The 24737-nt window shown below is 36.6% G+C and overlaps 1 protein-coding gene across 1 annotated transcript in view; it reads right to left on the bottom strand.

The window, feature by feature from the left end:
* TMC1 (transmembrane channel like 1) overlaps positions 1 to 24737 on the bottom strand; it is a 902740-nt gene that overhangs the window by 54100 nt on the left and 823903 nt on the right. The window contains exon 14 of the mRNA XM_044060320.1: positions 17458 to 17536. Coding sequence (XP_043916255.1) covers positions 17458 to 17536 — 79 coding nt within the window. The remainder of the gene's footprint in view (positions 1 to 17457; positions 17537 to 24737) is intronic.

Here is a 24737-nt window from a genome sequence, read left to right as displayed (position 1 = left end):
GTTTTAACCTCTCCCATTTGCATGATAGGACTGGGAATTGTGCACTTCACATCTATGGCATAAGCACAAGCCCTTTCCATTTGGGGACTTCAGCAGAAAACAGTACAGCACAACTAATATTATGGCCTAGATGAGAGGCCCAAGTCTTGCATAATGCCTCACTGTTAGAAAAATGTGTATTTGAATATATGAGAAATGCTAGTTTAAAAGCAAAGTAGTATATAATGCATTTTATTCGATTAATCATATAATAGTAAGGATTAATTCATGTGTAAATGTAAGTAGTTTTGAAACTGCAGTGTGGCTTGAAGCAAAGCTGACCTTCGACCCTGGCAGATGCTAGCTTAGCAAGTTTTCATGTTTATGCTTTTCACAAGTGATTATCTGCTGGGTCAGCAAATTAAATGTGTGAAATAATGAAATCTTCTGCTCTTTCCTGTTGGAATGATTTGGCCTTGTATATGTGTTATTGAGATAAGCACGCAGCTGGTAGGAAAGTATAACAGAGAACAAAGAAGATTATTAAAAGACTGAAGCTGCTACTGTATTCGAACTGATATGAAACCTTGAAGAAGTAACTTTACAGAACGACATTATGTCTGACCAGCTGGATAGCAAGGCCGTATTGTAACTAGAGGAAAAGTTTTTTTAAATATACAGCATCAACAGCCTTATGAATAGAAGACTGTAAGCTAAAGTGATGTAGATGCCCTGTGACATATCACGTCAATAAGGTGGGCATAGCTTGAATGTTAAACCTATATAAGATTGTGTGCTTCCTGTTTCATGTCAGACAAAATTCTGTACTTGTACGTTTTTTGCCTCCTGGTGTACACTAGTAAACCTTTTCACTTGAACCTCCTGTGTATTGAAATCTTATTTTATTTAACAGTTTGGTCCTTCGCAGACGGAATTCCCTTGGTAAGCCGCAGATCAGAGCGTATCGGTGGTCGAATACTGCACAGGAGAAGTTACCAAAATGGTTCTTCTTGAGTGAAAAGACCTCCGACTGAATTGTCATGTAAAGAGGCTGGCCCCTTTCTGATCTGTGGCCGAAAAGCGGAACTTGGACTTTCTCAATACAGGAGGCTTAGGTAGGAAGAATTTGCCTTTTTTCTGTTTTAGATCAGGGACTAGGTTACAGTATATTGTTGTCAAGATTTGTTTTGCAGATCAGGGACAAAAGGAAGTACTGTATATTTGGTCATAGATCAGGGTAACAGAATAAGGTAGGCAGTTATTCTAGATAAACTGTGAACAGGAACTGAGAACTTGATATCACATGATAAAAAAGGGTTACGTAACATTTTCTTTGACATGGGTAATCAGTGCACTAAAACATTGCGAGATCCGCCCCTAACCGAAGACGCAAAATGCATGCAATCACAACGTTCCGATAACGTTAGGTATTATACGAAATGGGTTAGTAAATATGAATTTGATGGTAAACTAGATAAGACCTCACTAGTTAAACTCCTTAAACAGCTTAAATCTGATGCGGGAGGTCAGGCAAAAAAGCAACGCCATTTAGGCATTCCTCAGGCACACAGGTGGATTGAGGAAGCAAATCGTAGAGAACAGAAGCTTAAAAATTCAAAAACATTGTTTTTAGACAAAGAGGATAATAACTTGGTAATAGCAACAGCTCCTCCTCCTCCTCCCTTGCCCCCTCCCTTACCCTTTTCAGGATATGAAGCAAGTGGACAGGCTGGTCCGTCTCCGCGTTATCCTGAAGTTTCAGCAAGACCACAACCGTTTGTTAGAGATCCTATTGAAACTAGGTCCCGAACGCATAAAACACATAGGGACACAGAATCATATCAAATAGAGAGAAACCTACAGGATGAGAGTGAGGAAGAAGTATGCCCACTTATAGAAGTTCCAAATCCACAGGAAGGGCAGGACCCAACACTCTTAGTATACAGGCCATGGACACCGGAGGATATCCGGAAGGCTACTGAGGGAATTCCCCATCCGAAAGTTAATTTTACGAAATTTTTAGAAGATTTACAAGGCATGAGATTGAGTTACCACTTGAATGGGGAAGAAGTAGAAAAAGTAGTAAGACAAATTATAGGTCCAGATTGGCACATGATTTGTGGCACCTGGAATCCTCGTAATGCAGAGCTTAGACCACTCCCACATAGTAACGCAGAGTTAGACAGCAGAGTGAAAGGTCTAACAGACCGAATCTCTGAGAAATGGAAACCTAGAGCAGACTGGACTTGCATTAATCAATGCATACAACAGGAAAATGAGACAATAGATGGATACTATGCTAGATTATTAGAATGTTTTAATAATCATAGCGGTATGTCGGATCCTGAGAACCAAACGAATGATTCCCCGTATGAACAACAATTAAAAAATGCATTTTTGAAAGGTTGCATTGCACCTATTAGTAGCTTCATTACAAAGCATATGATAGACTATCGAACAGGGAGGCTACAAGCCTTACTTGAATACGCTAGACATGCTGAAAGACATTTTAATAGTAAAAAGAAAAAGAAGGTGCAAGTCTTCACTGCTGAAGACGGAGCTGAAGTATTTGTATTACAGTCAGGTAAAAAGGGCAAAAAGAATGCCCAGGGGAACAAACAGTCTGACAAACGATCAGAAGATTTTGAAGAAAGAAAAAAGAGAGGTGAATGCTTCAAGTGCGGGAAAAAGGGACATCTAGCAAGGGATTGTAGGCAAAACAAAAAGGTAATTACAGAAGATAAGGGAGATGAGGACTGACTATATGATAGTGAAGATACATCATGTGAAAGTCAGAAATCATCAAGAAAAGTTAATAAACAAAAAACAAATGTAAATGTGATAGAAGGAGTAGAGGAAGTGCAAGTAGATATGGAGGATGAAGAAAGTGAAATTTTGGACTTAGCATTATTGAGCTTAGAGCTCTACTTAGCAGATACGAAACCGGAAGTTACACTTCTGGTGGAGGGAAGGGAAATCAAATTCCTATGTGACTCAGGAGTGTCACGGACTTTGATACACCCCTCCAACTTACCAGAACATTCCGAATCACCTGATTATATACTAGTAAAAGCCGCAGATGGACAGCTATACAGGGAACCACTTTCCCATGATATAGCAATAACTGACCCTGTTTCAGGTATGACCCAGAGAAGTAAAATTGTTGTTTCTGCAAAGTGTCCAGTAAACCTATTGGGCAGAGACCTTATGCAAATATTTGGCATAGCAGTAGTTCCAATTGTACAAGGTATGGAGGCACAGAGACAAATGGATACCTTTGTAGTGCGATCGGAGAGTGAAACTTTTTACTGGTACAGCCAGGACCTAGTCACGACTGGTCCAGGGGCAGTAACTGAGGAACTGATGAACGTAGCCATCAGTAAAGCCCCCTCCCTCAACTCTGATCGACAGCATTTGTTACATTGTACTCTATACTACTGTACTACACCAGGACCTGATAGAGAGTATGAGCAAGAATTGTTTAGAAATCGTGCAACTAGATTGGTTTTGCGTACTTTGTACTGGGATACTGAGGGGAACAGTGTAGTTAGCTGTTCATTACCTCAAGAATTCCTTGCATTGTATAGATCAAATCAGTTACCACATGTCAGCTTGACAAAGAACAAAAGTGTCAAATGGGCAGACTTAGGAGAAAAAGTAACAAGATGGGGAAAACAGACTGATTTAGAACTATCAGAAAAAGGGATACAAAAACAAAAGCTGAATTGGTTGACACAGACACATCCAGCTGTACACTTGCAATCTAGCGAGGACAGCTGATTAGTGTTCTTATTAGAAGAAGAAGAAAAGGCCTTATGTGAAATTCCAACAACTCTTTGGTCAACAGGCAAGTCAGATGTAGGACTTATTTGAACAGCAGGACCAGTTACAATAACCCCAAAGTCAGCTTTTAGACCACAGAAAAGACAATACCCTTTGAGAAAGGATGCAGAAATAGGAATTAAGCCTATAATAGCAGCATTACTCAAAGAAGGAGTACTGGCAGAATCTCCTGATTCACCATGTAATACACCCCTATTTCCTGTTAAAAAGGCAAACGGGGAATGGCTGATGGTACAAGATTTACAAGCTGTAAATAATGCAGTAATACCTAGTGCACCTACGGTGCCAGACCCACATACTTTGTTAAATGATCTAAAACCACAACAGAAGTATTTCTCTGTGGTAGACATCAGCAATGCTTTCTTCTCGATACCTATACATCCTGATAGTCAATATTGGTTTGCATTTACATTTCAGGGTAAAAGGTATACATATACTCGACTACCACAGGGATATTGTGAGAGTCCAACAATATTTGCACAAGAAATGGCTAGCAACCTGGCAGGGTTTACCCCACCGGGAGGTAGTCAAATTCTACTTCATGTAGATGACATCTTGCTAGCAGCCCCCACCCAGCAACAGTGCAGGGAAGATACTGTGGCGTTATTGAAATTTTTAGCAACACAAGGACACAAAGTTAACAAAAGTAAGTTACAACTTTGGAGAAAACAAGTTAGATACTTGGGATATGTAATATCCAATGAAGGTAGAATACTAGATGAGGAAAGAAAAACAGCAATTTTGCAAGCACCTAAACCAGCAACCACGAAGGAAATGATGTCTTTCTTGGGTACAACTAATTTCTGCCGGAGCTGGATACCAAATTATGCTTTGGAATCTGCTCCACTGACTGGCTCTATATATAAGACACCAATGGCAGCACAAGATATTTTACAATGGACAACCGAAGCAGAAACAGCTTTCTGCAGGTTAAAGCAGTTGATAGCTTCTTCATTAGTTTTAGGACTTCCAAATTATCACAAACGTTTTTTTCAGACCGTAGATTGCAAACAAGGATATATGACATCAGTATTGACGCAACAACATGGGGACAAGCAACGCCCCATAGCCTACTATTCATCACAGTTAGACCCAGTGGTGTGATCTTTGCCTCACTGTGTACAAGCAGTAGTTGCAGCTGCAATGACAGTACAGGCTTCGGCCTCAGTGGTGTTATTCCACCCTCTCACATTGAGAGTGCCTCATGCAGTTGCAATAATTATACTGCAAGAAAAAGTGGCATACCTTTTTCCTGCTAGACATCTTTCATGTATGACTATACTGCTGAGCCAACCTCATATGACAATTGAACGATGTATGATATTAAATCCATCAACATTACTCCCAACTCCTGTGGATGGCACACCACACAGCTGCCTGCAGGAAATTGAACAGTTAGCTTTACCTAGACAGAATCTCACATATATGCCCTTGGATAATGCCAAGGTGACATATTATGTGGACAGCTCATGCAGAAGGGGTCCTACAGGGAAGAATCTGGTAGGGTATGCAGTAGTTACAGACACTGAAATTCTCGAAGCCCAATCCTTACCACATAACTTATCTGCACAAGCAGCAGAATTGATAGCTTTGACGAGGGCATGTACTTTAGCAAAAAACAAGTGTGTAAACATATATACTGACAGTCAGTATGCTTTTTCTACAGTACATGTATTTGCACAACAATGGAAAAATAGAGGAATGATGACATCTAGTGGAAAACCTATTAATCATGCGCAATTTATTTTGGAGTTATTAGAATCTATTCAGTTACCTACCAAAGTAGCTATTTGTAAATGTGTAGCTCATACAAAACAACAGGATAAGATTTCGAAAGGCAATGCACGAGCTGATGCAGCTGCAAAGCAAGCAGCCTCAGACTCAGAAACTTTACTTTTAAATGAGGAATTACAATCCTCTGAGATTTTAGATTTAGACATGTTAAAAACAATGCAGCCACTTACTACAAAAGCAGAAAAACAAAAATGGGTAAAACGAGGTGCAATTCTTGAGAATGGACTGTACATCTCCAAAGAAAGAAAACCGATATTGCCGTCTAATTTATTTAGATATGCAGCTTTGTTGAGCCATGGGCAGTGCCATGTCTCAACAGGGGGGATGGTACAGTTAGTAAACCGAATATTCCAAACATATGGATACACAAACTACACAAAAACATTTTGTGCAGCTTGTCATACTTGTAGCAAGCATCATGCACAAGGGGCATTTAAAACCAAGCAAGGAAGTTTTCCTATACGACCGTATCCGTTCCATACTATTTGTATGGATTTCATAGAATTGAATAAATGTGAAGGGAAAAAGTTTTGTTTAGTTATTGTAGACATGTTTTCTAAATGGGTACAAGCTTTTCCAACCAAAAACCCGGATGCAGCAACAGTAGCAAAAGCCCTGATAAAAGAAGTAATCCCTAGATTTGCATTCCGGAAAGGATTTATAGTGACAACAGCACACATTTCGTAAACCAGACAATCCACCAACTTGGGAGATTTTTTGGTATCTCCTTAAAGAACCATTGTGCCTACCACCCACAGTCAGCAGGACTGGTGGAAAGGAACAATGGTACCCTAAAAAGTAAACTTAGGAAGCTAGTTGAGGAGACCCAAAAGAATTGGATACACTGTCTGCCTTTAGCACTGCTGAGTATGAGAACGGTTCCAAATGTAAAGGGTTTGACTCCCTTTGAAATGGTTTTTGGGAGAGCATATTATGTACATCAGTGGAAAGCTCTCATGCCTGCAGAGCAAGAGGCTGACAGTTCATTAGCTAGTTATATGAGGAAACTGTTAACAAATAAATCTGTTTTGCAGTTTAACTCTTTTTCAGATAAGGAACAGACCAGACCGGTGGAAGCAGTCTTGGCTCCTGGGACATACGTTTGGCTGAAAGTGACGAAAAGGAAGAATTGGGCGAGTCCAAAGTGGGAGGGACCATACCAGGTTCTGTTGGCAACGCCTACTGCAGTCAGAGTGGCCGAGAGGACGTCCTGGGTTCATTTGACACATTGCAAACCGGTAAAGAACTTTCAACTTGATAAAAACTTTGTGACTGATACAGAACCAGACCGAGATGGCCAAAAACAAAGTGAATAGAAATTTAGATCAACCCCAGAGATGTTGCATAATCATTTTGTTGAGTGTACATTTATTGACTGTAACTGTGACAATTTTCCTCTTGTTGTGGTTTATCCTACATACATCCACACAAGTGAAAGTGGGAAGGCGTGATGAAATGTCTATAGACTGGCATCCAAATTTTAGCACATACCTAGCCATGAAACGTGTATATGCAGAGACTATGAACATTTCAAATTGCTGGGTTTGTACAGCTATACCAACAGCATATGGAGGACTGATAATGTCCGCTGTCCCTTTGGGGATAAAAGAGACTTGGGAGAATTTACTTTTCGATACAGGAACTGTGAGATCACAGGACAAAATAGCTTTATTTTTACCTGTCACACAAAAAGGAGTTGTATGTTTTTATAAAAATGATACCCTCCAGGTGGGCTGGAGCAATTGTAATATAACCATATCTTAACGATGTTATATTAAGAATGGTAATGGCAATACTTTTTGCAATACTAATTATGACTCGTATTTGAACTCATTGAAAACAACTATGAATGACATTCGCAAAAATCCAGTTTTGTTTAAACAATTCTCAGTTATAGATAAGAAAATGTTTCATGCAGGGCTGATGCATATTAGTGCTAAAGTAGAAAACTGTTATTTTATTTGTGGGAAAAAGGCGTATAAATTGTTACCTGAGAATTGGTCCGGCAGTTGTTTTTTGGGTTATTTGGTTCCGGCAATAAGACATACTGCAGAATTACCTTTGGGTAAAATACGAAACGTGAGAGAAGCAGCCCGAAAACCCGAAGGTCCAGTTGAAAAACCTGTGAATCCAGTTGGAAAGATCGAAGCTGGCTGGAAAGACCACAATTCAGTAAAAGACAAAAGCAAATTGACTCATATGGACTTAAATGACAGTGTTATATCTTGGGCAGGAATATTCCCAGCCTATGGAGCAGTCAAATCGATCTGGGAGCTGAGGAAGTTGTCGAAACTTCTCGAAGTAATGAGTAATGCAACTTTTTCCGCCCTAGAACTGGTGACTGATGAACTGAATGCAATGAGAACTGTTGTGCTACAAAATCGGATGGCTCTTGACTTCACCCTAGTGGCGAGAGGTGGTACGTGCGCGCTTATCAAAGAAGAATGCTGTGCTTATATTCCTGACAATCGTCATGAGATCAATAACCACCTAGAGGTAATTCAGCAAGTATCAGCCATGACTGAACCAGGCCCAAACCCACTGACGGACTTTTTCCAGAATCTATTTGGGGGGTGGGGTTCCATCCTAATGAATATTCTGATTGCCATTTGTGTGGGTATACTCCTAATAGGAGCATGTGTTTGCTGTGGAATTCCCTGCATGAAAAGATTAATCAAAGATTTTATTGATGTATCTGTTACTGAAACTTTGTACCAAGATACTGAAATTGAAAAATTGATTTCAGATGACATTTTTTCTGAAGTATAGATTGAATGACTCACCTAGCTGAAAATCCTAAGTGGAAAAGGTTAGGAGATGAAATGACACTATGCATACTTCAAAATAGAATAAAAAGTATTAATAGGGGGGACAATGTTAGAAAAATGTGTATTTAAATATATGAGAAATGCTAGTTTAAAAGCAAAGTAGTATATAATGCATTTTATTCGATTAATCATATAATAGTAAGGATTAATTCATGTGTAAATGTAAGTAGTTTTGAAACTGCAGTGTGGCTTGAAGCAAAGCTGACCTTTGACCCTGGCAGATGCTAGCTTAGCAAGTTTTAATGTTTATGCTTTTCACAAGTGATTATCTGCTGGGTCAGGAAATTAAATGTGTGAAATAATGAAATCTTCTGCTCTTTCCTGTTGGAATGATTTGGCCTTGTATATGTGTTATTGAGATAAGCACGCAGCTGGTAGGAAAGTGTAACAGAGAACAAAGAAGATTATTAAAAGACTGAAGCTGCTATTGTATTCGAACTGATATGAAACCTTGAAGAAGTAACTTTACAGAAAGACATTATGTCTGACCAGCTGGATAGCAAGGCCGTATTGTATCTAGAGGAAAAGTTTTTTTTAAATATACAGCATCAACAGCCTTATGAATAGAAGACTGTAAGCTAAAGTGATGTAGATGCCCTGTGACATATCACGTCAGTAAGGTGGGCATAGCTTAAATGTTAAACCTGTATAAGATTGTGTGCTTCCTGTTTCATGTCAGACAAAATTCTGTACTTGTACGTTTTTTGCCTCCTGGTGTACACTAGTAAACTTTTTAACCTGAACCTCCTGTGTATTGAAATCTTATTTTATTTAACACTCACATATGATGTAAAAACCTGGAAGATGGTTTAGAACATCAACCATACATGCATTTCTTTTATTTCTTAAAGAAATGTTCTGGTCTAGCCAGTATCTTGACATTTTGTGTGTTTTTTTATGTGGGCATCACCCAACTGGAAATTATTATTATGTTTCCACAGCTGGAAATTATTGGCCAACTTCTTTGGAAGTACTGGTATTCTAAAGAAATCACTTGGATGCTGTGATTTAGTTGATGGAGAGGTGGACACCTGCATTATCCTCTTGCATTTTTTTATAAATCAAATTCCTACTATCCAAAACAAATTATAGGGATTTTTTACAGCTAAGACATGCTGTGCACATTTTTATTTATCCACTTACTTTTTAAAACAGAATATCTACTTAAAGACCTCTCTCCACACTTCTTCATGAGGACATCTCCCTGGCCTCAGAAAGAACTGATACATTTTAATGTCCTTACTTCCTTATTTAAAACTGAAAATGCAATTCACAAAAAGTGGAAAAGAACAGGAAGAAATACATGATAACATTTTATGTCATTTTACATGTCTCAAAATACTCCATATTATATGTAAACTGGAATCTCTCTGTATATGGAGTTGACTGGACACTGCTAACACTGTATAGATGAGGTATAAATGCCCTGATATCTATGAATGTTGGTATCCTTTGCTGATGCATTTTATACATTTTGGTCCAGTCTAGATGCCTTTTATCTTAAGTCACCTTAGCTTTGCTTGGTTTTGGTGATTACAGAGCATAATGTTCCCTGATATTTTTCAATTTGGGCTACACTATCTTATTTATGTTTGGCCTGTCTTTTTTACTGCCATGATTACCTACCTTGCACTTTTAGCCATTGTTATCAGAATAGCCACTGTAAATCAGTTGAAGTCCCCATCCTCTTTGAAAATTAACAAGTCCTTAAGAGTACATACAACTGAGCTTAGTAATTCTGCTTCAGATTGGGACAGTAGAGTAGCGTGTTTCCTCAAAATATCACTCCACCACATATTTGTACTATATGGTCTTCTTGTGTTCCCTACATTTCATGATTATATGTCATAGGCTGAAGATAAAGTACAGGTATTGCTCGCTATTTAATTAATTGATGTTTAAATGCATTAATGACTTGTTTATTATTTGTCATATAATTTATTTCTTAGTTGCCCTGCTAGGAAAGATTAGGTCTGGTTTTCTTTTCCTATTGGTACTGTATTCTTTTATGACTTACTGGGCCAAACCAGTTTGTCACATTTCAAACAATATATTTTTATGTGATTGTATATTTTTTATATGTATATATTTTTATGTGATTGTAAGAATGAATATTGTTGTGCATGTTCTTTTAAATGACAATTGATTTTTGGTGCCAAAGAGGATTTTTAAATGAGTTTGAAACAGTTGTTTAGTGTTCTGAGGAAGTCTGTTAAAACAGATGAAAGCGCTTAACATTTTACTTCAATAAACATTTTATTCCCTGGCCAAGCTGTGGATTTTTTGGGCTAACCGTGAGCTTTTTTTTTTGGTAGTATTTCAAACAAATGTTTAAATTATTTAAAACATTGTTAAACATGAGTCAGCACTGAAAAAGTCATAGGTATGAGCTACAAAGTAAAATGTAAGGTACGCATGCTTTGTATTATATGTGATTTAATGTGTGTTTTGCTATATTTCCTTTATTGTCTGATAGCAATTGTGTATTGTTTGCTTCATGTATTGATCAGCTCCAATACTTGACTGAACTTAGGACTTGATCAATGTTGTACTGGATAAATCCTTGTGCCTTACTCCACTGCTTCTCTGATTTCTGTACATCATTGAATCCATAGTTGAATAATTCCATACCTAATTGATTTCTGCACTTGATCAGTTTTTCTCCTTATTGATTTCTATAAATTGTTGTTTTAACTAATGGCACCTGTGGCTCAGTTATGGCCAAAATGGTTCTTTTTACCAGGCCCCCACCTGATTAACAAATAAACAGGCAAACAAATAAATACTAAATAAATAAAAAGGATCTGAACTATTTGCTGTCACTACATTGCAATGTATATTTTAAACGATATTGTGATGTTGACTGTGATAATGAATGTTTCAGACAGAAAGACGTCTAACGGATGGTCCCGAGTTGCATGCTTGTACAGTATGCCTTATTACAGCCTTTGGATGGGGTTCACTGTAAAGTTTCTACATTAAAGACTTATATTTTCTTGAAGAAGAAAGTAATGACTGTTGGTAAAGAAATGGAATCCATATGCAGTATGCTGTTTAATATTTATAACACTCAAATAACCTTGCTGAAGAGGTTGACTAAATGCAGTTTTAAAACTGGAACAAAATTCAAAGTATGCTGTTGAATGTTAATTCTGAGTCATTTGGATTTAAGAGTGCTTGATGTGAAATTCTGATGAACTTTTGTGTTGATATCCTATAAAAATAATTGTGCATGATTTGTGGTGTGCAGCTCTATTAAAGCATGCTATTATAAAATGTCTTCTTTGAGGCTTAATATAACAATTCACTGGTGGAGTCTGAGGCTACTTCTTCTGTTTTTACATCTCTCTCTTCATATGTTGTCTACACCCAACCATGGTACCGCATTAGAATTAAAGCAAAATTAATGCAACACTCACAATATCAAAAACTGGCAACGGGTCTTTAAATTAGTAATACAATAAGGTACCTTGTGTAAATTATTTAAATTCATTAAGTATGAGCAATAGCACACTGAAGTGCAGAGGTTCATATCAGAGAGAGGAGTCATTGTAGAAACAAACAAAATAGAGAGGGTGAACCAGAACAAGTGTAATATTGGAGAAATGGATATAAAAAGTGTCAGAAACTGTATGTTTGTTTAACTAAGCATTTAAATTAAGCCTTTACATATATCAAATTAATAAATGGTATAGAAAGAAATAAGCAGCATTGTGCAGAACATATCTTTAAAAATAGTTTGTAAATTTCAAACGACATTGATTTTATTGAGATATAAATGGCATTGATCAGGTTCACAGTAGATAAAGAAGAGACATTTCAAAAACTGCAACAGCATTAAGTATAATGGTAGATGTCATACTAAAGAGTGCTATTACACATAAGGAAACAACATTTACAAAACATATGAAATTTTAGTCACACGTATAAAGGTATAAAGGTACATGCAACTCTACAGGAGAAATTTAAAAATATTTTGAGTCATAAAGAAATATACAGTTTGAAATTTATAAATTTACAAAGCAGAATGTCAATAGCAAGAAAATACAGATATCAATTTGAGAGATTAAGAAAACCTAGCAATTATCTACAATTTTACAAATATTAACTAATACAGTAAAGCACAGTTAGTAATGTACTTCAAGAACAAATAAAAATATTGTCAGAACAACATATGTCCCTTTGTCTAATGGAAGATGCTAAGTCATTTATTGCCAGAGGTACACTACTAGCATAATGCAGAAACTGAAAAGAATAAAAACATAAATACAAGGGAATAGAAACAGCAGTAAAATAAAATCACATCCCGCAAGAATGCAGGATGTAACAAACACAAATAAATAAATAGCATGAGGTATGAGAGAAAATAATGAATAGATACAGTAAGGTAATTATACACATAATGTACTCTGTCCAGCTAGTGGCAAAGTGCAAGTACTATGTAAGACATTGGACCACTCTACAAATGTGTACAAGAGCAAAGGGAAGTATAAAAGTAAGTTAAAGAGTAAGAGGCTTACAGTACTTCATACAGAGACAGTAGGAAGTCCTGATAAAGAAATTTCAGATAGAAGAGTACTCACATAACAGTAGACAGCACAGTACAGTAAGATAAACCTATGTACAATTAAGTAGTGGATACAGACACAGCACACAAAGTCAAAACTCACAAAGTCAAGACACAAAGTCTATAGAAGAACACTGGAAATATATTGTATATATTGTAAAGTCCTTTAACGCCAACTACAAGGCTAAATTAGTATCTCTAGCTAAAGACAATCATAAGGCTTTTTCTAGCTTTGCCCAATATCTTAAAGGGAATGCCTAGCTATGTGCCGAACTGCTTGTGGATGGTACTACTCACACTGAACCTGAAGAAATTGCCAACCTGCTGGCAGACAGATTTGGCACCAGACACAACCCAAAACATCTCTGCTACTAATCCACTACCTAGCATCTGCAAAGAGCAGATCATATCTGCCGTCTCCAAGTTCAAAAATATCTTTCATGGGATGAGATAGCATCCCAGGCTGCTTACTAAACAATCTAAAACAAAACCTAGTGGAACCACTTGGCCCTCTCTTTAACCTCAGCCTTCGGACTAGCTTTGTTCCAGCAGAGTGGAGAACAGCAACAGTAATCCCCTTCTACAAAGGGGGTCCATTAACCGGCCATGTAAACTAGAGACCCATAAGCCTGACCAGCCTTATCTGCAAGGCCATGGAAAGAATCATTGTGGACCATATCAACAAGGACATAGACACCCTCCAAACTCTTCACCCAACCCAGTTTGACTTTGTTAAGGCAGATCTTGCTTATTAAACCTGGTGGAATTCTTCGAGAATGTCACCAAAGCCCTGAATGATAGCAAAACAGTATGTACCTTAACTTAACCAAAGCCTTTGACACAATCCTCCACACAGGTATCACTGAGAAACTCTTCCAGCCGGAGATTAACTCATATGTCACTAGATGGGTAGCAAACTAGCTCACTGACAGAATGCATATTGTCAAAGTTGGGATTCCACCTCCACCAGTAGACCAGTTACCAGTGATGTACCCCAGGGATCTGTGCTGGGCCATCTACTATTTGGATTCTACTTCTCAGACATCTAGGCAAAAGTAGATGGCCTGTGGTTTACCATGTTCGCAGATGACTGCAAACTAGGTGCAATCATTGAGCCCCCCCCCCCCACCCATGATGTTAACATATTACAAATGGGGCTAATGCAGACTAATGATTGGTGCCAGAGTCACGGTCTAAAACTAAATGCAAAAAAGTGGGTCATTATAACCTTTGGTAAAGAAGTGGCCTCTGCAAATTACATTATAGATAGCAACCCCCCCCCCCCCAAGCTCAAACACAGTAGTGAGAGATGTGGGAACACAGGTTAACAGCAATTTAAACTTTAATCACCACATCTTCACAGTGGTACAGTGGTAAGGAAAGTCTTCTATGTTGTGCATCTCATAAATAAGGACATTGCATCCATGACTAAGGATCTTATAACTCCAATGTACTCAACCCTCATAAGACCACTAACAGAATACAATGATACCTTTTGCATGTATCTCACTAGGCACCTGCAACAACTGGACAGACCACAGATGTTTCTAACCAAGAAAATTGAGGGCCTCCAAAACATAACCCAAACAGAAAGGGTCTATATTAGAACACCGAAGTTTCAAAACTTCGATTGTTCTAATATCGACTCCTATTCAGCGAAAGTTGAAAACATTGAACATACAGAACAGCAAATTTTTTCCTAAGGAAAAAATTCACTGTTCCAAAACACATACACACAACACAAGTACACCAAACAAACAGCAATCCACACACATACACCTAAAATCTTACACCTAACCCTACACTAAACTATACATACACCACTAACTATCCACTTACCTTAACCCAAACCCTAACCCTAAGGTCCGTCACTATCGCACACTCACCTCACCTATGCCCTAACTCTAACTCACCTACCCGTCCCTAACCCTCACGTCCACACAATCACACACATACCTAACCCATGCCCTAACCCTAACTAACCTAACCCATGTTCAATTGCACACTTACCTGAACCTGACCCGTAACTTTCCACCACAGCACCAAAAATACTGAAGCAACAGAAACAGACAACTGAATTCTTTCCCTAGGAAAAAAATCAGTTTTCTATAGCTTCGATATTTTCAGTGTTTGCTGAATATGGGTTGATATTAGAACATTCAAAGTTTTGAAACTTCGATCTAATATAGACCCAACAGAAAGACTGAAGACCCAGTGTCTGTACTCTGTATCCTACAGGCTGCTGAGAAGTGACCTGTGCCTGGCCTACAAAGCAATCTCTGACACTGCCCTAATGGAAATGCTGCATGTCCACAAATCAAATGGGACAAGAGTCTCTCACTCCAGGGATCTCAATCTGTGACATAAACAGAACGTGTTGGAGAGACAGATATGTCTCCCAGAGATTGCCACTCCTCTGGAATAAACTCCCACTTTACATGAAGCAGAGCTCCTCAATGATCCTATTTAAGCACAACCTTGACAATTGGATGGGAGACCATAAATTAACCCCAGGGGTGGCACCAATGTCCCTCATGGGCAGAGGCATTTGGTGCTAATCACTGATTTGCTCCACTAACAATGACCATCTAACCATGGTCAACTAGGGAACAAGGGTATTACATGGCTAGGCTTGTTAAGGCTCTAGCGCCATTAGTGTAATAACCTCTTGTGAATCTGTATATATTTTACCAGTCAGGATGTCAGCAACACAAATGATCATAAAACCAAAAAATATATATAGACTACATACAAATTTCATTTACGCTATAATTTTGTCGACTCATTTCAGCAGTGAAGATACCCACATTTGATAAAGGAGGAAATAATGTTAAAAGATGCAGGGCAAAGATAGCATTCTTAAGGACAAGCAAGAGTAATTTCCCCCTCTCATGGGAATTTGAATGAACTGATATAGGGGGTTGGTATTAATAAAATTTAGGAAACACTGGGGTATATTTATTGTTAATTGTAAGAGTCCTCCATTTGTAGCATGGATAACTGAATCACCTAGAAGTAGGATTTTGGTATTAACAGGTATGGAATCCAAGTAATCAAGGCAGCCAATTTTTTCAAATATGGGCAAAAAGACAAGCAGGTTGGTTTCATAATCTTGAAGTATTTGTCAGAAGTTAATATTAATTACACTCAATAAAACATATTCCCTGGTGATTCTGATAGTCTAAAAGAGCAATAAGCACAATATCCTGTTATAGAGGAAGTATCAGAAAATTGAAACCACATTTCTGTCATAACATGTAAATGAATGTGCCTCAGTGTCAGGAAGACCTCAAAGTCAAGCAATTTATTTCTCAGAATTACAGCATTAAGTGGAGCCATCTTACTGCAAGCTGGCTTAAATTTCTCCAGGCTGAAATGTCTAATAAATGAACTTTGACTATAAGTAGTCCCTGTGGGGGCACAAAAGGTCATAGAAGAAATGTAGATGTCCTGAGCTGAGGGACAAAGAACATTCCTGGTAAAACCAGCTTGCCTGTGAGTGACTGCATTTGATACTGAAACACACACTTGGCTCCCTCTAAAATGAGACCAGTTAATAAGCCAGTTGTTGAAGTCAATTATTTTTTTTTGAAGCTGTGGTGTCAATCTCTGATAAGGCAAGATGATGCTCAATACGAGTGTCTCATCTGATCAACATCATGCATATACAGCTTAACTATATCTTTCTGCACCCAAGGTCATTTAAACAAATGTGAGCAACAAAAAGAGAATATGCATACTTTGGTTAAGGGATGTAAGCTCTGTGGTTATATTCTAATACTGGTACTCGGCAGCTAACCATTACCCATTCCCTGCACAGCCTGCTAGGTACACCATCAGTGTGCATTACTGTAGAATCACATATTACTAATAAATGACCATGTGTGGTTATTCACTTGGGAGTACTTATTGAAGTAGGTGTGAAGGCAGGGTGGCTCAATTTAGGTAGTGGTGCAAGTGATGATGTGTTAGAGTGAGTAGTATTATGTCATCATGTGATTGAGGTTTTGTCAGACAAGGTCTTGACAGCATTATTAATAATTTTTCAGCTAATATGGCTTGAATTGGCAACTCTGATGAAAGCTCACTTTACTTCTTTGCCTGATTTAAAGGGAGCTCCTGATTTTGCATCAGAATATATTTCCTTAATAAGATTTGTAATTTTATGACAAAATTGTAAGGATTAATATTACTAAAAATACCATTTATTACAGTCAGTAGCTTTTTATTTTTCATAAAATTTAAGTTAATACAAATTATTTTATTTTAACATATTTCCAACTGAAAAAATAACAAAAATTGCGTCCCTCATTTTCTAACTTCATCGTGATTTATGGGCTTGCTCCTCATTTTTTGGTTAAGAGGTTGATTTCTGTATTATAGCACTAGGTATTTAATCACTTAATCACTATAATTAATATATTGTAAGCCACATATCTCACTTACCATCACCATCTTCTTTTTCAGATCAGCATTTGCTTGTTGATATGCTTTAGAAACAGCATTCAGGTAATATATAGCCAACCTGCATCAAAAGTAAACAAGCTTATTTCAATGGGTAATTATTTGTACATCTGATCTCTTTTGTATAGTGTATTTTTACTCTTCTGATGTGAATGCAAGACATATTATTAACCCAGAGGAGACCTGAAGCACACACACAAACTGATAAAAACAAAAAGGAAGAAATCCTAGAGGTAGGTCTCCACACTATTTTATTAAACCAATTTAGTGCTTTCATTCAAAGTTAGATTGGACTTCATCAAAATGCCATTGAAATCAAAATGGATGATTTAAATAGCAGTCACATGGTCCACAACACTGAGCAGATGCTTGCCATTAAAACCAAAAACATTTTACAAGAACTTTTTATTAATCCAGAGGATGTATCATACCTTGGTACTGGATTTAGATTCCTGTTTAAAGCATTAGATATTCCCTATCTGTCCTAATGTGAATAGCTACCCAGTAACTTTCTTTATTAAAATAAGTGCTCTATTCACTATCAGAAAACTTGTCATATTATTTAAACTGTAAGCTTTGAATCAAAATTAATTCATCTCAAATTAGAAATTGTGCTGTGCTCCACTGAGGAATTCTTCATCCATTGTATCCACACTGATTTGCTCTATAGTATGGTAAATGTTTGCTTCCACAAGCTACCCCAAAACTAAAATGATTTTCCTGCTATTGCAGTTCTCTAAATTCTCTATAAAGGATATAAAAAAACTTAGTTCTAGATCATACAACACAGACAGCTTATCCTTTCACGTCATAATAGTTAATGTGTAAACCATATCACTTTATTCCTCCTCTTACATTTTCCACAGTCTTCACAAACAGTTTCTCATTGCTGTTGTTTCAGCAGCCTTTCCTAAATAATCTGATTTTTGATGAACATTTTGACTCATATGGAAAAGAGAACAGGACTCAAATACAACACCCCTCCATTTATTGCAATCTGCAGTTGCACACGCAAAGCATAACACAACTCCACAATTCCAGAATTTAGCACTTTTGTCCCATTAACCACAGGGACTTCTTCAGACTAGTTAAAATTTAGATGAACAGCTTTTGATTCCTCAGGTAAATCACATGTCACTGTGGGTACTCCTAATAGGATAGTGGATAGAAAAGGTTTGGACAGCTTGGACATTAATGAACCCCCAGTTACAGATCACATTGGTCACAAAGTGAGTGGTACTGTGGGTTGTAGTTTGTCCACTGCATCTAGCTTTTCCAGACAATTTATTACTGCTTTTTCCATTGACAGTTCCATGATTGTCAATGTTTTATACAGGAACTGGGCACTTTTTAGGAATGACTCTGACTTACTTCATTGGTTTGGGACAAAACATCACATAGTGCATAAATAAGGGAGGTGTTTTTAGGATTTTTTGAAAAAAGATGTGACATCCCCTCTCGGGGCCAGTAAACAAGGAATCTCAATCCTCACCACTGACACTGGAGAGGGACATGCACTTAGAATACAAATGGATACACTCAGTATTTCCAGATACAGACCTCTCTGCAGCAAGCACAATTTCCCTTAAGAGTGCACAGGGAATACACTCCATCCAGGGTCTAGATCTATCTGTCTCCTACCAGGTCACCAGTAAAACTCCCCACTGGTGCAGTTATAGGTTAGGTCCTCAGCCAGAGTGTACAAGCTAAGTCCTCCAGCACCCTCTCTGTGAACCCAGTGCTTCATGTCTCTGCTCCAAGTAGCTGACACACACACACTCTGTGAAGTTTGAGTCTTCACACACAGACACACACACACACACACACTCTCACACACACACACACACACACACACACACACACACACACACACACACACACACACACACACACACACACACACACACACACACACACACACACACACACACACACACACACACACACACACTCACACCTGGGAAATGCTGGCACAGATTTAGCTGCTGATCCCCTTTCTGCCAAGAGTATAAGGTAGTTATCACTGCCACCAGACACTCCACAATCAGCTATTCTACAGCCCTTAACAAAGAGTGTCCAATTATGCTGTGTAATATTAATACTTATACAAATGGTAGTAGTTGATCAAGACAGCTAGGCCTTCTGGAGTGGCCCACACATTGTCACCAAATGAATATAAGCACTTTCAAAGGTTGAATACTTTCCAAAAGGACCAGCCACAATAAAAGTTTTAAATATATCTAATAAATAATAAAAGAACATGAAAATACTGAATATATATTTACAGTAAACTACAGAGTTCAAATCACAGGAACTATTGAAAATAATGTTGATGGACAGACTCAGAAAAATAAAGAAAAACAATATCTAAACCAAGCTTCACTATATTTTCCTGACTGAATCTATGAGAATTACTATTCCCTATTTACCTAATACAGCAAGGCAGATGGTGTGGTGAATGGTCCTTCTTGTTGTTAGGCCCAAGACAGAATATTCAATACTGAAAGATTTCTCTTTGTAATATCTAAAATATATTATCCAAGATGGCTGACAGAATGACATCATCTGGTCACCTGAGTCTAGGTTCTCACAGTATTCCCCTTTGAAGCTGAGACAGGAATTTAGCATAGACAACTACAATATACATCTAAATGTTTATGGCAGTGTCTTGGAGCCATGACATAATTACAGTACTTCCCCTCTTCTTTACGGAGGCTATTTTACAATGGCCTATCCCAGACCTACTGAATCCAGTTCCATTCAGCACAGTGCTGTGTTGATGGCTTAACAGCTAATTTAATTTCAAGGATTTTCCAAAACTAACTGGACTGAGATTAATTGCTTCTCTTCCAGTGTTCTTTGATAATACACTGCTGATACATTTTTTAACACTAGCAACTTACATTTTGATTTACAAATGCCATACAGTTCTATTACATTTGTAACATAAGCATCTGTACAAATAGGTTTGAAATTCAAATGTTATACAGTTCCAATACATTTGCAACACAAGCATCTTGTATACATCCGTTTGATATTCAAAGGACATATCATTTTTTACAGAACTCCAGCTGGCTGTGCTGGCACTACCCCATATCATCACAAGGAAACAAGTTGAATGACCACAAAAGTAATAAAAAAATCACAGTATATTTAAATGTGGGAGCTGTAACCAGTGTAATAACATCACTGTGACATATAGTGTTATGGTGGGCAAGACATCTATCAATCTATCAAAGCTAAAGGGTATTTTAACTGTAACACCAAAATGACCATTTTTGTGAACTATTTGAGGTATATCCTTTTTTATTATAACCCTTATCCCTGGAAGGTATTTGCTGTAAACTATTTATCCCTCTTTTTTTCTGTCTTCTACACAAATACTGACACATTCTTATACTCTGTCATGTCCCTTTTAAAGTTCTCACATTTTCTAATGCACTGTCCAATGCCTCAATATTTTCTATAGTTATCAAAATAAGACATATAAGAAGAATAATTCACAGAATCAGAAACCTCATTTAAAGCTATCTTTACATTGTCATTACAACTTGGCAGTGAACTCTCTCATTAATAAATTAGAAGCTCCACAAACATTCAAGGAGACAGTATTTTGAAGTGTACACCATTTACTTACTAAAGAGGTATCTTCCACATTGATACTTGGCTCCACAGACACACATAGACCGTGAGATACCAGCCGAAGCTAGAAATAACACTTCAAGGTTCTTTAATACCGAACAGTGGATCTTTCTTTTTTTTTGATATGCAAAGCTAAGTCAGTAAATGCATTATCAATAGCAACCTTCTCACTTGCACTTGTTTGCATAGAATTCATTTTGAATCCCTGTAAACTCATGGGGATTGTATGAAGCCAAATGGATGTCATCATATCTGTTGAAAATCCAGCTGCTAAATTAGCTAGACCACTAGAACCCATACAGCCACTAGAATTCATAATAAATCCAAATGTATGCAAATGCATTGTCCTGTCAGCACTTCAAAGTGAAATAAACACACCAAAGTATACGACCAGGTAATAACTGAAAGACCTCAGACTAAATATGAAAAAAGTGAAGTACAGTACTGTTCAAGAAAGCACCTTTAATAGGTGAAATAAATGTGCTTCAACTCACAACAGAAACAGGGTTTAATCAAGCAGGCTTTATCAATGTTGTGAGGACAAAGACTTAATTTATGATACACGTTTAAAAGTAAGTGATAAAACACAACCAATCATTTTCAAGTAAAAATATTTGCAAAAACTATTTCAACTAAGTTGGAGCATATATATTTCACCTATTAAGGATGTTTTTGAACAGTCCAATAGTTCATTAATGTTTTCTTTCATATTTAGTCTGAATTTAGTCTGAGCTCTTTTCAGTTATTACCTGGTCACAATTCATGCTCTTTGATATGTGTGTGTGTGTGTGTGTGTGTGTGTGTGTGTGTGTGTGTGTGTGTGTGTGTGTGTGTGTGTGTATAGATAGATAGATAAACATATGTAAATATATATATATATATATATATATATATATGTGTGTGTGTATGTGTGTGTGTGTGTGTGTGTGTGTGTGTGTGTGTGTGTGTGTGTGTGTGTATAGAGAGATAGATATACATATGTAAATATATATATATATGTGTGTGTGTGTGTGTGTGTGTGTGTGTGTGTGTGTGTGTGTGTGTGTGTGTGTGTGCGTGTGTGTACATATATGTAAGGAAATATGTAATATCTCTGCCATTTTTTTTTGTGTGTGGGAGGGGTCCTTGCTCTGATGTTAGCTCCCCAGCAAGGGATAACAACCACAGATTTTCACATAGAACTCACTAGACATTTTTCTACAGGTCAGGCAAAGAGAACTTCTCAGTAATCTATAAGAATCAGAATACAATGACAATTTCCTTTTTTTTTTTCAAAAACATTTTAATTTTATTTTCATTATAAACATAAGCAAATGTACATACAACAAATACAATAAAACAGTAACTAAACTATTTACAATATTTGCATTCATCCATGATAAACAATCATTTTATCCATGAGAAGTTATCAGTATTTGTTCAAAAGGTTTTCCAATTTTTGCCATGCTTTTTTATGAGTAATGTTATGAGTTCTATAACAAATGGTTTGCAGTTCCTTTTTTCAAACAACTTTTGCTAAATTAACAAAATCTTTAAACATCAAATCTTGTTTGCTTTTCCAGTTCAAAGTAATAACTTTTCTGGCAATTGCAAGAATTGACCAGAGTAACTGAATCTCAGCTTTATTTATTACAATAGGTATAGGAACACTGAATAGGATTAGTGAGTTAGAAATATGACAGTTATCAGACCATAAAGCATTTACAAAATATCTGATGTCTTTTCAGTATTGAACAACATACCAGTTGGCCTCTGGTAATTCATCACATTTCCAACAGTTACTTTCAATGTTTTTGCATATAAGAGTTATTTTATGTGGAGTATAGAAACTTCTATTCATAAATTTCCATGTATACAATCTCCAATATAATGAAGAAGAGGAACCATACGTAGAATTCAATAACATTTTTTTGATACATCATATATTTGTTCTTCATTAATCTTTACATAGTAATTCCAAAAATCTGAGTCAAACTTTAGAGTGTCTTCTCTTAGTATTTTATAGATAGGTAAGATAATTCATTTTTGATTATCTGTCTTTTCAAGACACCTAATAAAAAGCTGAATCAAACTACGTATAGATTCAGTCTCTAAGTTGATTGATATTCTCAATTTGTTTTCTATTAACTGCCGTAATGAGTGTATAAACAACCAACTGTCTTGACTATTATCAAACTACGTAAAATAGACTTTAGTGGTTTAGTACTCTTATTTTCAATAAACTGATGCCAGAATATCAAGTTATTTTACTTTAATTTTTGCTTTGCATTGATGTTGAAAGAATCTAGGCAATCAGGGGAGTATGCTATAGGGAATATAAGAAATATAAATTGTTTAATGTTGTAATTACAATCAATTATATTTTTAAAGTTATTAAATATTTGATTAATGTCATAAGAAAAATGATCAAACTTCTTATTAAATAAACAAAATTCATGTAAAAGCCAATTAACTCTACTTATTCCACGTTGTTCCTTAAATTGATTTTCTATAGTTCTGACATCAGTTATATGAATCTCACATATTGTTTTCCAGCCAGATATATAGGTAGGCGTGATCCAATGTAATATTACATTAATTATAACTGATTTGGAATAAAGATCTAAGCTAGGGAATGCTATCCCATTACTGTTCCAAGCTCTAATGTGCCATTTATATGCAATCCTAGGTTTTAAGGGGAACCATAAAAATTTAAGTAGCATGGAATCTAATTTTTTAAATAAGTTTTTGGGAGGGGGTAGTATCAATGACTGTATATAAAACAAAATTTTAGGTAAAATTATCATTTTAATTAAAGAGAGCCTGTCCTCCATTGTGAAGAACATTTTATTCCACCTTTTGATTAGTTCACTGATGGTGGTTATTAAATTATTGTAGTTTAGTTTAACTCTTTCCATGTACTCTTTATTCTGACACCCAGATATTCTAATCCATCATTCTCCCAATTAAACAGGCTATTCTCTCTTAGGTTTTTGTTGAGCCTTTTGTTAATTAGTAATGTTTTGGATTTATTATGGTTAAAATTAAGACCTGAAATTATTTCAAAGGTATTTGTAACATCATGCAAAGAACCATCAATATCACCCAACGTTAACAACATATCATCAGCAAATAACTATATCTTAGGACAATAGTCCTTATTAATTTGAAAGCCTTTTATATTTTGCTTGTTTCTGATATATGTAACAAAAGGTTCCATTGAAAGTGCAAACAATAATGGTGACAAAGGACAACCGTGTCTAGGTCCCTTGAGGATTTCTAGTGGTGAGGAGAGACATGATCCAATTTTCACATAAGCTTGTGCCCCACTATAAATTTCCATTAATAAGTTGACAAAATCTGAGGAGAATTCAAAACCAATCAGAATTCTTTGTACATAAGACAAACTAATAGAACAAAAAGCCTTTTCTATGTCTAGGCTGATAATAGTTCATTGTTGTTGTTTGTATTTGCATGCTATGTCTATTAATGATAGTAATTTAATAATGTTATCCTGCACTTTTCTATTAAGAATGAAACCTGTCTGATCATTGTATATTAGATTAGATAATATTTTCTTTATCCTATTAGCTAATATTGTCATGAAAATTTTATAATCAGTGTTTAGTAATGAAATTGGC

The sequence above is a fragment of the Protopterus annectens genome, chromosome 2.part0 (assembly GCF_019279795.1).
Source record: "Protopterus annectens isolate FY-2018-M chromosome 2.part0, PAN1.0, whole genome shotgun sequence".
Classification (NCBI taxonomy): Eukaryota; Metazoa; Chordata; order Ceratodontiformes; family Protopteridae; genus Protopterus; species Protopterus annectens.
Note: the sequence above shows the minus strand (reverse complement) of the source record. Positions and strands in the feature narration are given on the sequence as shown.